General features: G+C 48.1%; 1 protein-coding gene across 1 annotated transcript; it reads left to right on the forward strand.

Annotated features, from left to right (window-relative positions):
• The first annotated feature begins 154 nt into the window (after window positions 1-154).
• Window positions 155-7269, forward strand: KRT4 (keratin 4). The gene is made up of 9 exons (XM_055096533.1): window positions 155-658; window positions 2281-2495; window positions 3442-3502; window positions 4780-4875; window positions 5407-5571; window positions 5919-6044; window positions 6474-6694; window positions 6945-6979; window positions 7088-7269. The coding sequence occupies exons 1-9, from the start codon at window positions 155-157 to the stop codon at window positions 7267-7269; spliced, it is 1605 nt and encodes a 534-aa protein (XP_054952508.1).
• Window positions 7270-18273: the final 11004 nt, after the last annotated feature.

An 18273-nucleotide genomic window follows, 5' to 3' on the forward strand; every position in this document is an offset into this window, starting at 1 on the left:
CAAGCCCAGAGATGTTTCAGATTTTTCCCTTTATGCCCCTGCAACCAAGCCCTGCTGCTCCAGGACATATAAGAGACCAAGGCTGAGGGCTCCAGCACTCACCGGCCTGGGCCCTGTCACTTCTCTGATAGCTCCCAGCTCGCTCTCTGCAGCCATGATTGCCAGACAGCAGTGTGTCCGAGGCGGGCCCCGGGGCTTCAGTTGTGGCTCGGCCATTGTAGGCGGTGGCAAGAGAGGTGCCTTCAGCTCAGTCTCCATGTCTGGAGGTGCTGGCCGATGCTCTCCTGGGGGATTTGGCAGCAGAAGCCTCTACAACCTCAGGGGGAACAAAAGCATCTCCATGAGTGTGGCTGGGTCACGACAAGGTGCCTGCTTTGGGGGTGCTGGAGGCTTTGGCACTGGTGGCTTTGGTGCCGGCGGCTTCGGAGCTGGTTTTGGCACTGGTGGCTTTGGTGGTGGATTTGGGGGCTCCTTCAGTGGTAAGGGTGGCCCTGGCTTCCCCGTCTGCCCTGCTGGGGGAATTCAGGAGGTCACCATCAACCAGAGCTTGCTCACCCCCCTCCACGTGGAGATTGACCCTGAGATCCAGAAAGTCCGGACGGAAGAGCGCGAACAGATCAAGCTCCTCAACAACAAGTTTGCCTCCTTCATCGACAAGGTGAGCTGTGTCCTCGGCCGGAGAGGGGCAGTTAGAAGAGAGGGGTCCTGAGTCCTGGGGTCTCAGACCTGAGCCTGCCACAGGTGCTGGGGAGACCACTGAACTTCCCTGGGCCCCAATTCTCCAGCTGTTGAAGGGGCATCATGACTTTGAGCCTTCCTTTTTGTCCCGTGGCTGGTGGGAAGGTGGGATGCTCAAGGCAGTTAAGTGTTTGGAATTCCCTAGACAGGCTGTGGGATACTGGACAAATCATTTGGCTTTTCTGGCTCTAGTCATCCCAGCTATAAAGGGGGTTCATTATTTCTCTGCTTTTTCTCAGATTTTGGTTTTGAATATAATGCAGTTAACTCCATTAATCACTTAACAGTGGCCACTTCTGTTCTTAGAACAGAAGAAAACTAAGCTGATTTTGCAAATGAAAAAGGGACTGGCTCCAGTGGCAGATTCTAGGTCTCACCAAGGCCTTGGAAATTTACTTTTTTCATTCCTTTGACTGGACAACACTGCTCATGTCCGGGTCTGTTTGAAGAAAGGAGACAGGTCTCTTTTCTTTTTGTAGCCCAACTTCCTTTTTCATGCAACGTCTAGAAGTTCAAGTTCTTTAAGCTCAGTTACAGTCATGCATGATGGATGATAGTGAGCAGTGCAGCCCCAGAGAGCCGAGTCATCCAAAGATTGATGACTGGGTGGATGAGTGCCTCCCTTTGGTCCAGGTTGCCCTGGTTCACCAGGCATCAAAGTCTTGGGCAGCTTCGACATATGGGGCAAGAATGAACACTTTTGGAATAGAATAAGGTGCATATTTGTTCTTCTTGCTAGTTTGAATAAACCCATAGTAACTTAAAGAGGTTTTACTGTGACTATAGGACATGCAGATGTGATAGCAAAAACTCAGGGCTCTTTGATGCATCCTTGTCTCATCTCATCTCATTTTACCTTTTGTGTTCAAAATGTGATCGGTCTGCCTTACCTGCTTTCCTTTCAATTCTGAGGCTCATAACATGGAAATGTCATGCTAAGCTGCTGTCCTGGTTTGTCTGGCTAGATTTTTTCATAGAGAGAGGGAAAGTTCAGGGAAGTCCTTTGCAGAATGGAGTTTAGGTGAGACAATGCATACAGGGCCCTGGTTTTAAATATCTATACTCAGTTGTTCACAGGTTCACAGGGACACGCCAGATCCATTGATAAGTAAGCTTATTTAAAAAGTCTATAGTGACTTTGTCTTTCATTTGCCTTGGGTCAGGATCACTTTGAATGCAAGAGCCTCCAGATTGTGATGTCTCTTAATTTTATTTTGTTATTTCATAGAAGTTTAATGTTCTTCTTTGGGGCTTTGGGTGCCTGCGGCTAGGAAGTTGTTCTTGTTGCACTGTTAGGCCCTGCTTCTCTGGCTGTGCTCTATTCTCCACAACCTATGTGACCCCTTGGTGCTATGGGCTCGAGAATGGGGCCATCATGTCAACCCGAGTGAATGGTGCCCTGGAGATGCAACATAGTGGCCCTACTTGGGTGGTTCTTGGGCCCTGTAGTTCCCTGGGATTGACTGGGTTGGTGTTGCCTTGGCTGGCCCTCCTGCCACACTTCAGGCCGTCATCACTTGGCTGGTGCCTTTATCAACACAGGTGCGGTTCTTAGAGCAACAGAATAAGGTCCTGGAGACCAAATGGAACCTGCTCCAGCAGCAGACGACCACCACCTCCAGCAAAAACCTTGAGCCCCTCTTTGAGACCTACCTCAGTGTCCTGAGGAAGCAGCTAGATACCTTGGGCAATGACAAAGGGCGCCTGCAGTCTGAGCTGAAGACCATGCAGGACAGCGTGGAGGACTTCAAGACTAAGTACGTAGGGAGGAAGGAGGGGACACCATCTGACACATGTGCCCAGCCACACCCAGGCTCCCGGGGCTCTCTCCAGTGGCTTAGAATCTCAGGCTCTGAAGGCAGCTAGGAAGGCCCTCTAGTCTGTTTTGCTACATCCACATAGTCACGTTTTCTCAGGGTGAGGTCTGGTAACCACAAATTTTTCCGAAAGGAAATTTAATGATAGATTCAGGGATTTGGGTCTGCCATATACGAACAAGATCAGAACCCAAATAGATGAAAAGCAGTATAGTATGATTAGGAGAATACAGACTGTAGAGACAGATGGAGGTGGTTTGCATACTGAGTCCTCACTTACTAGCTGTGTGACCTTGGGTAAATAGCTGAACCTCTCTGAGCTTCAGTTTTATTCATCTTTGAAATGGGGATAATATTCCTACTTTATGGGTTGTGAGAATTAAATGGAATTAAATGAAATAGAGAAAGCATGTGGCATATTTCAGGACACAGAGTGAACATTGAATACACAGCACCTCTCATTAAACTCACTATGGGATAGGACTGACAAAATAAATACCAACCCTGTCTCTCAATTCACTCACCCACCAAACAAAGGGAAATGGAGTGTGCTGATGACATTGCTGAGAATTTAATCTGCCAAAATGGCCAAAAGGAAAGCCCTTTCAGGGACATTAAATCAACTACATCATTGCTGGGTTTTCTATCGAAAACAGTCTCTTTAAAGTTTGGTTTTCATGTATCTGAATAAATCCTGGCCTAAACGGGTACTTCCTATATTCAATGAATGTAGGTTAAATGAATATCTGTATGAATATGGGAAATGCAACTAATTACGTGGATATTTCCAGATTTGTTTGGAAATGCTTGAAAACAAGCAGCAGAGATCTGAGAAACACCAGCTCACTGTGGGTTTTTGTCTTTTTCTCCCCGTGCCCACCCCCAGGTATGAAGAGGAGATCAACAAACGCACAGCAGCCGAGAATGACTTTGTGGTCCTAAAGAAGGTAAGAGACGAAGGATGGTAGGGAGTGCCTTCAGGGTGCCCCTTCCCTTGGGGAGTGGTCTTTGGCTGAAGTCATGGGTTTGGTCCATCTCTGCCTCATCTCTGCTTCACTTGGAACTATCTAGATCTATATAGTCAAGGAAAGTGGGTAACCAAACCAGGTTCTAAGAAATTAAGGTTGGGAGGAAAGCCTATTTGCTTTTTTTTTTGAGACGGAGCTTCACTCTTGTTGCCCAGGCTGCAGTGCAATGGCGCGATCTTGGGTCACTGCAAGTTCCACCTACTGGGTTCAAGCGATTCTCCTGCCTCAGCCTCCTGAGTAGCTGGGATTACAGGCATGCACCACCACACCTGGCTAATTTTGTATTTTTAGTAGAGACAGGGTTTTTCCATGTTGGTCAGGCTGGTCTCAAACTCCTGACCTCAGGTCATCCGCCTGCCTCAGCCTCCCAAAGTGCTGGGGTTACAGTTGTGAGCCACCGCACCCAGCTGATTTTTATTTTTATAAATTCATGGGGTACAAGTGTAATTTTGTTACGTGGATAGTTTGTGTGGTGGTGAAGTCAGGGCTTTTAGAGTATCCATTGCTGGGATGACATACATTATATCCAATAAGTAATTTCTCATTATCCAGCCCCTCCCACCCCTCCCTTTTTCAAGTCTCCATTGTCTATCATTCCATGCTCTATGTTCACATGTACACATGATTTAGCTCCCACTTATAAGTGAGGACATGTGTTATTTGTCTTTCTGTGCCTGAGTTGTTTCACTTAAGATAATGGCCTCCAGTTCCATCCACATTGCTGCAAAAAGACATAATTTCATTCTCTTTTTATGGCTGAGTAGTACTCTATTGTGTATATGTATCATATTTTCTTTATCCAATCATCTGTTGATGGACACTTAGGTTGATTCCGTATCTTTGCTATTGTGAATTGTGCTGCGATAAACATGAGTGCAGGCATCCTTTTGTTACAATGATTTCTTTTCCTTTGAGTGGAATTCCAGCACTGGGATTGCTGGATCCAATGGTAGTTCTATTTTTAGTTCTTTGAGAGATCTCCATACTGTTAGAATAGCCTATTTGGATAATCAACTTCCATGTCTTCAGGTGGCTCTAGGGAAGAATATATAAAATAATTGGTCTCCCACCAGCTCCCCTGCTGCTGAGTAGTCTTTCCTAAATGCTGCTGAGAACACCTGTCGGTGTCACTTAGTAACCCGTCCTCCTACTGGCATTCCTGCTCCTCATCTCTTATCCTCCTTACTCCTCTGCAGGACGTGGATGCTGCCTACATGAACAAGGTGGAGTTGGAGGCCAAGGTGGACAGTCTTAATGACGAGATCAACTTCCTGAAGGTCCTCTATGATGCGGTGAGGGCTCCATCCTCCCCTCCATCCAGGGAAAGGGAATCCCCCATCTGTGACGCTGCTGGTTGGGATTCACAATTTTTTGAAAGGACTCCAGCTCCCTTATTTTAGGGCAGTGGGTTCTCATCAAGGTCATGCATAGAAAGGTTTGAAGTGGGAAATTCAACTGGGAGATTCTTAGAACCAGATGTGGTCTTGGTCTTAGACGGGGTGATTAGATCTAAAGAGTGCTTGGAATAGAATTCATTGCTGTCTAGCATTTTTTTCTGGTGAAATGGATCCATTCCCTTCCCTTCCATTCCAACACACCGGCACTCACTGCATTAGAGTGGCTTATGGTTCCTGGGGACCAGTAAAGACTAGAAGCATTGCTCTTCCATCCTGAACTGTCACAACCACTTGATTTCTCCTTAGAACTTTACCTGTCTCTCCCCTTCCTACACATTGTGAATGCCAGCTCTGCTCCTACTTGAGCCTGTATCAGGTCAGTGAAGGCTTTCCTGGGGGTGCTGATGTGAGACATTTGCCCTGCAGGAGCTGTCCCAGATGCAGACCCATGTCAGCGACACGTCCGTGGTCCTTTCCATGGACAACAACCGCAACCTGGACCTGGACAGCATTATTGCTGAGGTCCGTGCCCAGTACGAGGAGATTGCCCAGAGGAGCAAGGCTGAGGCTGAAGCCCTGTACCAGACCAAGGTGGGTGGTATAGATCTCTCAGGAGATGGGGCTGGCTCTGGGGCTCTGCTTTTGATGTCTGTGAACAGGTGATCATTAGCTCAAGCCCAACAGAAGTCAGATATGAACAGACTCTCCCAGGCATCGTTGGTCCTGGTCTGATTTGAAACTACTTGACATTTGGTGCTATTCTTGCCACCTGATATGAACAGACTCTCCCAGGCATTGTTGGTCCTGGTCTGATTTGAAATTACTTGACTTTTGGTGTTATTCTTGCCACCTGTGGCAATTCTCACTGAGTTCACTTGAGAATGGACCCTACCCAAATGCCCCTAACACCTGGTTCTCTGTGTCTTCTTGAGTCTTAGGTCCAGCAGCTCCAGATCTCGGTTGACCAACATGGTGACAACCTGAAGAACACCAAGAGTGAAATTGCAGAGCTCAACAGGATGATCCAGAGGCTGCGGGCAGAGATCGAGAACATCAAGAAGCAGGTGGGTGTCACTCCCTTCCAGATGGAGCACAAGGCCAGGGGCCTCAGGCAGACATCTCCAGAGTGGACAAGCAGATAAAGCATCAGGCCAGAAGACCCTGAGCTTGTTGCTGGGAATTCATAGCTCTTTGTGCAAGGCATACCCAGATTTTTTCAGCAATATCCTAGTTGGCACACCATGACACTCCTGTGCATAGGTTTCTTGGCTCTTCTTCATGGGTTTTTGGTCATTTTTATTTAATCAGTCTGGTGGAGGCATTGGTGGGCTATGGCTGGAGTGAATGAGATGCATAAGTCTCAGGGAAAGTGGGCAGAACAGATAGAATCTTGACATCCTAACCCAAGGAAAGCTGGACCAGGGGAGGGGACAGGTGTAGAGGCCTTGAAGGCAGGGCACTGCTGACCACCTATCTAATGCCTTTGTCAATAGTGCCAGACTCTTCAGGCATCCGTGGCTGATGCAGAGCAGCGAGGTGAGAATGCCCTTAAAGATGCCCACAGCAAGCGCGTAGAGCTGGAGGCTGCCCTGCAGCAGGCCAAGGAGGAGCTGGCACGAATGCTGCGTGAGTACCAGGAGCTCATGAGTGTGAAGCTGGCCTTGGACATCGAGATCGCCACCTACCGCAAACTGCTGGAGGGCGAGGAGTACAGGTGAGGGGTTAGGCAGGATGTGAACATGAGGGCCAGAGAGGTCCAGGGCCATGAGCTTATTTATGCCTCTGCCGGGCTGCAAGCGTCAGTGTTGTGCCGGTGCATTACGAACCAGGACAGCTCAGCTAATAGGTTCACACTGGGCCCTCAAACTCAGAGGCTGCTCAAGGATAAGAGAGGTGAGTGAGGCGTGCTTATTGAACAAAATTCTGTGCCCCCTGAGGCTCACCGCCTTTTCTTTCCCCTACAGAATGTCTGGAGAATGCCAGAGTGCCGTGAGCATCTGTAAGTACCTTCCACGCCTGCTGTAGTTGTTCATTCACCCGGGTCTTGCCAGACCCCTGGGGTGCTGGCAGCATTGGAATAACTGTATCCTTTGTGTCTTTTCTGCAGCTGTGGTCAGCGGTAGCACCAGCACTGGAGGCATCAGCGGAGGATTAGGAAGTGGCTCCGGGTTTGGCCTGAGTAGTGGCTTTGGCTCCGGCTCTGGAAGTGGCTTTGGGTTTGGTGGCAGTGTCTCTGGCAGTTCCAGCAGCAAGATCATCTCTACCACCACCCTGAACAAGAGACGATAGAGGAGACGAGGTCCCTGAAGCTCACTGTGTTCAGCTGGGCCCAGCACTGGTGTCTCTGTGCTTCCTTCACTTCACCTCCATCCTCTGTCTCTGGGGCTCGTCTTACTAGTATCCCCTCCACTATCCCATGGGCTCTCTCTGCCCCAGGATGATCTTCTGTGCTGGGACAGGGACTCTGCCTCTTGGAGTTTGGTAGCTACTTCTTGATTTGGGCCTGGTGACCCACCTGGAATGGGAAGGATGTCAGCTGACCTCTCACCTCCCATGGACAGAGAAGAAAATGACCAGGAGTGTCATCTCCAGAATTATTGGGGTCACATATGTCCCTTCCCAGTCCAATGCCATCTCCCACTAGATCCTGTATTATCCATCTACATCAGAACCAAACTACTTCTCCAACACCCGGCAGCACTTGGCCCTGCAAGCTTAGGATGAGAACCACTTAGTGTCCCATTCTACTCCTCTCATTCCCTCTTATCCATCTGCAGGTGAATCTTCAATAAAATGCTTTTGTCATTCATTCTGAGCAATGGTCTTTTTTCCCTGGGGAGAGGTCTCTAGAATCCTGTATAACTAGATAATTTTGGTGAAGGTGCATGCTTGCGGGTGTGAAGGATCTGTTTATACAGATCTGGGTCATTGACTAGTTTCTCAGGTCTCTACTTCTAAGTTGCTCAAATTATTGGGGGAGAAGTACAGTGTGCAGAGGCTGAAGGTTGCCTACAGGGCAGTTGTACAGATTGAAGGGGCATCCAACAATTATACACACATTGTCCATTGTAGGGCACCCTGGGGTAGCACCATTTCAATGCTGATCCTTGAATAAACCTGGAGGGAAGGGGTTTAAGTCTGCAGGTGAGGGGCATTTGATAGGTGTGAGAGAAGCAGGCCAGGGGTCTCTGCTGAATATAGAGCAAGAAGTTATGGAGCTTATGAGAGTGCTTATACTCTGTGTCTAGCAAGGCCTCCCTATTTTCATGAAATTCCATGCATGGGGCTAAATCTCACTGGCCCAACAAGGCTTTCAGGAACCTGTTCCAAGAATCAACAAGGTCACGGTTGTTGGAGGGAGGTGTGCATGTGTGTCATTCTCCTGGAGTTTTCATGAGCTGCTCACTTCCCTAGCTCCTCAGGGGTGCCTGGGGTTATGTCTGTGGTGCTGTCCCTGAGTGGCGAAGAATGTTGGAGGTGGAGCAGGTCTTCTGGAGCAGGAGTGGAGGGAGCTGTCTAATTACAGAAGCGGGGAGAGGACAGTCAGAGGTGGGGGTCTGGGTAGAGCCTTTGGGGACACCTTTTTCTATATTGGACCAATTCCAAGTACCTGGAGCAGCACAGTCTCCCCTCTTCCAAAGATTTCCCAGCTCCTGCTCTGCAGTCTGACCCGAATCAGTTTGCTGCAGATGCAGAATGCACTCTCTGCCTTGGCCACCCTACTGTGCCTCCCACCCTTGACTGCCGCAGAGTTCATTCAGACTCCAGTTCCTCCAGCCCTGTGTCCATGGGGCCTCATGGTGTGCAGGCAGAAAGGCACGTCGTTTGCCCAAGACCAGTCCTTGCCCATGGGAGTCTTGTGCAGATCCAAGGTAGGCTCAGGCTTGTTCTGCCTTTGGGAAAGCAGGGACAGAGTAGCAAAGGGTTAATCTCAGGGGCTTGTGCTCTCTGGGCAGGGGACTTTGCCAGGAGCAACCTGGGCTCTGTCCTTCATCAGACTGGCCCTAATATCCCCATTGTCTTAGGGCTCATTGAGCCCCATGTGTCAGAACAGGAAGTCTCTGCAGCTGCATTTGGTGGCTTTGGCTTCTTCCAAGGGCTGCACTCCTCCCCTGGCAAAATGCAGATGGGCTCTTTTTTTTTTTTTTTTGAGTTTCTGGGAGTGGTGAGGAGGAGTTAAAGGTTGGAAATAGGGGTGGAGCTTCTCAGGTTCACCCACCAGGAGGCTGCAGGTTGTGTTGGGCCTCACAGAGAGGCAAGGGGCAGGTTAAAGCATTTCCCATGCCCCCTGAGTGTGGGAGCAGCCAGCCTGAGCAGCCCTCCATGCCTCTCAGCATCTCTTTGGTTGAACTCAGTGATTTACACTGCAAGGTCAGGCCGTAGATTATACGCTTGTATGTGCATCTTAGAATAAATGTGTTTGTATTCATAGGCACATGGCTATGTGAGTGTGTCAGCGTTTCTTATTTATATAAAAAGTCTCTTAGGTCGGGCACGGTGGCTCACACCTGTAATCCCAGCATTTTGGGAGGCCAAGGGGGGCGGATCACGAGGTCAACAGATCGAGACCATCCTGGCCAACATGGTGAAACCTCGTCTCTATTAAAAATACAAAAATTAGCCTGGCATGGTGGCAGGCGCCTATAATCCCAGCTACTCGGGAGGCTGAGGCAGGAGAATCCCTTGAACCCAGGAAGCAGAGGTTGCAGTGAGCCGAGATCACACCACTGCACTCCAGCCTGGCGACAGAGTGAGACTCTGTCTCAAAAAAAAGTCTTCTATTTTACATAAAAAGGAAAAGCCCTCATGTTGGTCTCTGTTTCTAGAACAGTCCAGGAGAGTGGATCCTGGCCTTGATTCATATGTTTGAAACTGGCTGGCTAGTCAGAGGGGATTATTTGGGGTAAATATACTGCTGAGATAATAGACACCACCCTTCTCTCTGATCCTTCGAATTGGATTCTGGCCAGCTCCTAGTGCTTAGGAAACAGGGAGACATGGCTTGCATTATTTGCCCCGTTGGAGGCCCCATGCTCTCCCTTTTCTTTTAAATCCTTTACCTCTAAGTATACGGAAATCACTTTTCACATCTGAAGAGCCCAACTGCAGGTTGGCAAATCTCTAACTTGGTTTATTTGGCTCATCTGCCCTGACTCCATTCCCCAAGCTCTTGGCTCCCAGCCCTGGCTGCAGCCCCACCATCACTTTGGCTCAGGCACCTGTCAACTCCTGAACAACTGCTATGTTTGCATAGATCCCTCCCACCTCACCAAGACCCTCCGCTCTGGGTTCAGCCCTCTCAGTTCCAGAAAGTTCTCACCAATACTTCTGAAGTCTCCCTACCTCATTGCTAGTAAACCCAGAAGGTTATAGCAAAGAGGGGCTTATTTCATGTCCCACTGTGGGGTTTTGGTTTAACTTGCTGATGGGGCCCAGGCTTTGTGTTCTAAGACCAGAGGACCTCAGAATAAGGCATGGCTGCTCCCATGTCTTGGGTGGATGTTCAGAGTTTAGTGAGACAGCTATGTGGGGAAATAGTTGAGGGGGCTGTGCCCCCTTTGTGGGCCCTCAGGACATGGTAACAGTGGGCCAACGAGGGACAAAGGGAGGGAGCAGGCTGAAAGGAAAAAAGCCATTTTAGCACCTGTTCCATTTTTTTTCCCGTGTTGATGGTAGGGTCTGAACAGTCATCTCGTTATTCCACTAAAAGGGCTGGGAATGTAGAGTTGTGGCCATGAAGAGTCTTGGTGGTGGGAGCCCCAGGACTCAGGCTCATTGCTGCCCATGGTTTTCTGGTTTGGCTTTGGGTCAAGGTAGGATTGTTCTGCATCTGCAGTTTTTTTACTTTGAGTGTTGTGGATTTGATCCTTAAAAATTCGAGAAAGTGGGTGAGAAGCTAGATAAGCTGGGAAGACATTTTCTGGAGAAAGTGTTTGGACTGTCATTTGCCATCCACCCATTCACCCATCTACTCATCCATCCATCCATCCATCCATCCATCCATCTATGATCCATCCATCATCCATCTATTCATCCATCCATCCACCCAGCCATTCACTCATTTACTCAACAAACCACTAGTCTATAAATTATTTATGGGCAGGAACCATGACTTTATTCATCTTGACATTCCAGGGCCACTGTGCTTGCCATATAGTAGCTGTTTAACAAATGTTAATTGAACAATGTTTACCGAGTGCCTAGTTTGTGCTGGGCGATGGGGACCCATTATACAAAGAAGAATTAGACTCTGTTTTCAAGGAGCTTTTAATACAGATGATAATGTCTAGATAAAAGCATGCACATAAAGAACTTGGTAACCAGACAGACAGATGAATGCCTTTGGAAGTTACAAATGAAGGACATGACAGTCCAGAGGGTAGCAAAATTACTTCTAGTCTAGAGCGAGGGGTTGGCAATCACAGGAGGCTTCACGCAGGAGGCGGTATTGAAGTGGGGTCTTGAGGAAGAAGCAGGCCCTAGATGCTAGAGACGGGGCAGGTGCTCTTCTTACAGAGGGCAAGATTCTGATACCTAAGAGGAGTCCTTTCGTCTAGAAGTCTTCTAGGAGTGGCTCCACCCCTTTGGAATATCCTGCTGTACTGTCTCCCTTAGGCCTCCTCATACTGGATTTTGGTCACACTCCTTTTTCTGTGTAGTGTCCTGTGAAGCTGCAGCATTTCTCCCATCGGGCTGGTAGCTCCTTCTCCTGTGAATCCACCACCCAAGAGCATGGCAGGGGCAGTTGCTTCAGTTTGAGAAGCATTGTTGAGCACCTACATTGTGTCAGACTCTGTGTAGGGCCATGAGGATATAAAGCTTCTTGCAGCGTGGTCCTCACCCTTGAGAAGGCAGAGTTTAATGTGAAAATGGTGTGTGAGTGTGGGGAGTGTAGACACATTAAATACACATTTTCCATACTTTCAGGAAAATGTTAAAAGCAATGGTGTATGCAAGCACTGAGACTCTGGAAGCCTAAGGGAGAATCATTTGCTTTTGCCAGGGATTCAAGGAAGTCTCCCTGGAGGAGGTGACAGCTGTGAAGCCAGCCACGTAAAAGGGGGTGTGGACCTGGAGCTTGCGAGAGGGGTGCAGGGGAACAGGGTGCTCTAGGCAGCAAGAATTGCAGAGTAAAGACAGGGAAGTGTGGCTCAGTGCAGTACCAAACCAAAAGCAGCTTAGCATCACTCAAGACAGGGCAGAGAGTGGTGGGAGAGGACGCTAGAGAGCAAGGTTGAGGCCAGGATGTGGAGGACATGGGTTGGCCCATTGTCCAATTTGTTTGGGGTTTGGGCTTTATGTTCTAAGACTAGACAAGCTCAGAACAAGGCGTGTCTGAGAGATTAAGCTCAGAAATGGATGAGGAGGTAGCTCTGGGCCACCTGCTGTCAGGGTGTGGCCTGGAGGCCCATGATGTGCTTTGAATTGCAGTCTGGGAACCACCACTCTGCACCTCCCTCCTCTGCCACGCAGCTGTAATGCTAAGCCTTGCCATGGTCATGCCTCCTTTCCCACTCTTGTTTCCTATGAGGGTATATTTCCAGGAATGAAGAGGTTTGCTATCATTCCTTTGTCTCTTGGCAGAATTGTCTCTCACCCCACACGCTGGCATCCATTCCTTTGATATTTATTGAGCATCTTTCATATGCTAGGGGCTATAAATTGCTATTTTAAAAATCCCCTTGGGTTACTTACAGTGTCCCCTGGTCCCCTTATTTCCACCATGATTGTACCCTTTGCTTTATGTCTAACTGGATCCCCTCAAATTCCTTAGTGGAGAGAGATCCATGCTTTTCAAATCATTGCATTGAGAAATAAATGTATTTTTCCTCTTAAATGCCTTTCCCAGGTTAAACGACCACTTAATGACTTTTTTCACCTCCCCTTCTATCTTTTTTTTTTTTTTTTTTTTGGAGACAGACTCTCGCACTGTCACCCAGACTGGAGTGCAGTGGCGCAATCTCGGCTCACTGCCATCTCTGCCTCCTGGATTCAGCCATTCTCCTGCCTCAGCCTCTGGAGTAGCAGGGACTACAGGTGCCCGCCACCACTCCTGGCTAATTTTTTGTATTTTGAGTAGAGATGGGGTTTCATTGTGTTAGCCAGAATGGTCTCAGTCTCCTGACCTCGTGATCCCAAAGTGCTGGGATTACAGGCCTGATCCACCAGGCCCGGCCTATCTTTTGTTTGAAGACAACTGTTTAATAACTTCCTAAGATCTCTTGGGAATTCTCCAGCGAGGACAAGGTTGTGATTTCTGCTGTGTACAAGCCTCTGGTTTGAGCAGGCATGCCAGCCAGACATGATTCAGCACAAATATAAATGGACAGCTCTTATCCATGCAGAGGAATCTTATGTAAATAGAGGCTTATTCAGGGCAAACCTTTTTTTTTTTTCATTTTTACTGTTATGTTTATTTTCTCTGTATGTGCTTTGTGAATGCTGTCCCTTCAGTTTATTCTTACAGCAGGACAAGGAAGTGAGTTATTTAAAACTAGGAAGCTGGCTGGCATGGTGGCCCATGTTTATAATCCCAGCACTTTGGGAGGCTGAAGTGGGAGGATTGCTTGAGCCTAGGAGTTCAAGACCAACCTGGGTTACATAGAGAGACTCTCTCTCTACAAAAAAATAAAAAAAGTGTTAGCTGGGCATGGTGGTGCGTGCCAGTGTCCCAGCTACTTGGGAGGCTGAGGTGGGAGGATGGCTTGAGCCTGGGAGGTTGAGGTTGCAGTGAGCTGAGATTGCGCCACTGCACTCCAGCCTGGGCAACAGAGTGAGATGCTCTCTCTCTCTGTCTCAAAACAAAAACAAAAAAACAAAAACAACCCCCCGCCACCACCACCAACAAACCCATGCCTTACCATTCCTCCTCCCCAGGCAGGATTGATGGAAGTCAAGAGCTAAAGAAGGGAACAGAATCTTAGCTTGCATTGAAAGAAGCACAGTGCCCCCATCACAGACAGGAAGGGGCTTCTTATTAGTTCTGGTGCACATGAAGCCACCTTAAGTATCCTATCTTCGCAAGGCACTGTAGTTTTAAGAGGTCCATTAACATATTAAAGTGGGTGCAGAGAAGAGTCCTGGAAACCATCTGTACTGAGGACTGGGAGAAACAACTGGATCTATCTAACTGGGAGGTTGGTGTCTGTGAATTCCACAGTATTTTCTAATATTGGAAGGGTTGTGATACAGAAGCCAGGGGAGTGTGTGTGTTTTACTCTGGAAAGCCAGGCAAGAGCAAATTCATCGCAACTCAGTTCCCATCTGCTGAAGGCCTGCCAGGGCCACAGGCTGATGGACACAAAGGCAGGGAAGACAGGTGGTAACAGTGCTCAGTGGGGAATCTCAGCTGGGGGCAGGTGTCCAGCCGTGGAAGGGGCAGGACCTTGAGACCTGAGGCTGAGAGGCCCCAGTTAGGGTTGCTGTTGTGTCAGGACTGCAAGGATTCTGAGAATGCACATGGATGCAAGTGTCTCTCGACTGAGTGAATAATGTGTCTTTTTATGTATATGTATCACCACTTTCAAATGTATATGACTATGAACTGCACTTTTATTTAAAAGTGTTGCTAAATTCATAATGAAAAATGTATGTTCTCAAAGGATACTGGAAGTATGAGTTCTGACATGTGTGAAGGTCAATGTAATTTTGTGTGTGTTAAAAGGGGCCTTCACACGCAGAGAGGTATGGGTGGCATGCCATGACGGACAGGTGACTGGGGCTCCTGCTGCTGACCACAACTTCACTGATCCTTTAAGAGGAGTTAGGCTCCCATGAAATGGAGTGGAAGGCACGAAAGCTAGATCCTTGAAGACCTTCCTTGGGTCAGGGTGGGGTCTTGCTGGCCTGGGCAAGTTAGGAGATTTGATGAATCGCCTTCCATGGGGGTCCTGAAGAGTAGGAGTGGCCAGGTGAATTCTGCCTCAAGGTAGAGGAGTGGACTGGAGAGCCTCCTGGCCATAGCACCCTATGAGTCTCTGATTTCACACATTGCAATCCAGTGACTCACTCTTCTCTCCAGGGAGAAAACACTTAGGGCGCTTAGTTAATAAACTTCAGATAATTCAAGTGTTGGGGATGACTGTAAACCAACTCTGTTTTCTCAAAGTGTTTATTAGGCTCTACAAGTTTAGACGGATGGGCCCAACCAATAAGAATTTCAACTCACTGATTATCTCCTCCCCTTCCACCACTTCCTTCACTCACAGCTCGATCAGAATTGACATTCTAGTCCCACGAATGTATTCCCCAATCTTTGTTTTGCTTCCTGTCCTCTCAAAGGCCAAGCCATGTCTTCTCTGCTATCCCAACACCAAGAGTAAGTATAGATTATACACTTCTTCCTTTTCCTTCCACCATCTGTTGGGGAGGTCCCCGACCCAGGACTAGCTGATGACAGCAGTGGTTGTGATGTTGCTTCTCAAAGATTCTTCTCCAAGATAATTCCCTCTAAAGGAATGACAAGCATGGCTCAGAATCAGTGGGCTCTGGCAATGGCTAAGATCTCCCCCCACTGGGGGCACTAAGTACCCTGAATCACTATGGGTTTAGGAATTCCTAGAGACTCATTGCCCTGGACTCTAGACCCCACACCAGACCAAGCAGCAGCCTCATTTCTGTCTGGCATAAAGGCAGGTCCTCCATCCTGCTCTCTTAGATATTATAAGGAAAAATATGGCCTAATTTTTGTGATATGTTTCCTTTTTTCTTTTTCTTTTGTTGAGAAGGGTCTTGTTCTGTCATCCAGGCTGGAGTGCCGTGGTACAATCATAGCTCACTGCAGCCTTGACCTCCCAGGATCAAGCGATCCTCCAACCTCAGCCTCCCAGGCACCTGGGTCTACAGGCGCATGACACCATACCTGGCTAATCTTTGTATTTTTTTCGTAGAGATGGTGTTTTGCTATGTTTCCAAGGCTGGTCTGAAACTCCTGGGCTCAAGTAATCTGCCCACCTCAGCCTTGCAAAGTATTGGGGTTACAGGCGTGAGCCACCACATTTGGCCTTGTGATATGTTTCTTAAAACACTGGCAGATATTTCATTCATCTAGCTATGTTCCTGTGAGATCTAGAGGGTCAGAGATGATTGATCATCTTTTATGGTTAATGATGCTGAAATGCAGAGAATTTAAACAGCTTTGGTCATGCTTAGTCATGGGGAGGATCTGGTCTAGCCCTGGGTTTGGTTCATTGCCTTTGAGGGAGCAAAGAGGAGAGGAGCCTGTGTGGCCACCCTCTGGGCCTGGGCTAACTTCACAGTCCATGGGCAGAACTTGCAGAAAATTAGGGATATAAGTCAGAGATGCTGGAGAGGGGATCCCAGCAATGAACGGGGCAGATTGTGTGACCTCAAATGTCCAGTCAACTTCAACTTGATTCTGTAATTGATTGATTCTTGATTGATTAGTTCTTGACTCTGTGATTCTACATTTTTTTTCCCCTGAGGAGGTGACACTCATTTTGCATGTAAATTTTTCTAAATCTGAACACCAAATTTGAGAAGTCTGGATTCCTCACATTGAAATAATCTCAATTAGCTTGTGCTACCTCATGCAATGGGAGTTGAACTAGCTTTCAACCAGTTTTATCTGGTTGTAATCCAGTATAAGGGCTTAACCGTTAGTCATTAATAATTAATTGATGGACTAATTCATTTTTTCAACAAACCAAACTTTATGGCACTTACTATTGGCAAAGCACTGTGCTTTGGTCCAAAGCACCCAGTATATTAACAAGACTGGAAACTCCTGGAGAGCTTATGGTTTCATCCTGGGGAGGAGCTAGGATGTTGCACAGCCTGGCAGGTAACACATGGGAGAGATAAGGATAAAATGGAAGAACCAGGCCACTGAAGAAAATTGTACTTCCTTTGCACTTGGGCCACTCCCAGCCCTACCCAGTGGGTGTTGAAGAAGTCTCTATCCTTTCCCCCAATTCTAAGGAGGCTCCTGCCAGGGCCATACAGACCACACCCTTAGAAGGGCCCAATGTGCAGCAGACAGAACAAAAAAGGCCTGTCCTGGAGAGATAAGCAGCTAACTTGGCCAGCTCCAGAGTGTGCAGGATGGCTTTCTTTTGGACAAACCGAGCCCAGTCATAAGCCTCTGAACAACCCCAGACAGGCAGAGTTTCAGGCTTTCGGAGTCAGACATATTCCATAGTGCTTCCGGCTCTGCCAGATCTGGCTTTCTGGGGTTTGGTGGGGCATGGGCGACTCTCAGGAGCACATCTCTCAAACAGAAAATGGTCCCACAGGGGCCCTGTGTGTCTTGTCCATGACTGGGTCTCCAGAGTTTTGCAAAGGGCCTGGCACACATTTGGCAGTCTGTAAATATTTGCTGAATTTGTTGTTGACTTGACATTTGAATTTCTTGTTCCCTAGGCCTTAAGCTAAAACCAGAGAAAGGCCAAAATGTGGGGAGCAAGAAAGGAAGCCGTAGATAAACCCCAAGATGTGTAATAGTGTATAATTTCTCTGGGAAGTTTTAAAGAGAAACAAACATTAGGCATGTTGGATTTTGCCAGTGTCTGGTCAACATGCATAGGTGTTAACTTGACTTTTTCTCCAAAGATAGTCATAAACCAAAAGGTCACTACCTCCTGAACTAAAGCTTGGGGTACAGGGAGAACCCAGGAGGCAGATTTGTGATAGTTCTGGGCTTTTTTCCAAGAAGGGCGAAGGAGAGGTCAGCGCTTCATCCCAAAGACCAGCATAGAGCTGGGCACATACTGTGCGCTCAGTCATCGTGGAGAGACCTGCATCACTCCTTCCATTAAGATACTTTCCCAGAGCTGTGAGTGGGCTCCACTGTCTCCACTACTCAGAGAAGCAGAACCTCCCCACACCTCCTCCACTCTATCCTCTCCAGAGCTGGGCACCGCTCTGCAGGGCCCAGGCGCAGCTAACAGGCAGAGGGATGGCTGCTGAGCACCTGATGCAGGTGAGTGTGCCTCCTGGGTCCTGTCAGACAAAGCCAGGAGGAGGCCATGCCCAAACATGGGGCAACACCAGGCACCACCCCCTCACCAGGTAAGCCTGCCACCTTAGCACTTTTACCATTTCAGCTTATTTTCAAGGTGTGTTTGGTAGCCTGGAACAAACTTATTGCCTTGGAGGCAAACCCAGCCCATGAATATTTGGGATTAATTATCTCTCCTTCGTTTGAGCCCAACAACCTCCTCAAATGTATATAAAGGGATTTATTTTGCACAGCTCTTCATTTCCCATCCCTCTTCCTCTGACTCTCAGCGTCCCTGCTTAACTTACACTATTCTCCTCGCCAAGCTCCTCACC

Source organism: Pan paniscus, chromosome 10 (genome assembly GCF_029289425.2).
Source record: "Pan paniscus chromosome 10, NHGRI_mPanPan1-v2.0_pri, whole genome shotgun sequence".
Taxonomy (NCBI): domain Eukaryota; kingdom Metazoa; phylum Chordata; class Mammalia; order Primates; family Hominidae; genus Pan; species Pan paniscus.

Coding starts and splice junctions, on each gene's coding strand:
- KRT4 (XM_055096533.1), top strand. CDS start 155: ATGATTGCCAGACAGCAGTGTGTCCGAGGCGGGCCCCGGGGCTTCAGT. Junction 659..2,280: donor TTGCCTCCTTCATCGACAAG/GTGAGCTGTGTC, acceptor TTATCAACACAG/GTGCGGTTCTTAGAGCAACA. Junction 6,980..7,087: donor CCAGAGTGCCGTGAGCATCT/GTAAGTACCTTC, acceptor TCTTTTCTGCAG/CTGTGGTCAGCGGTAGCACC.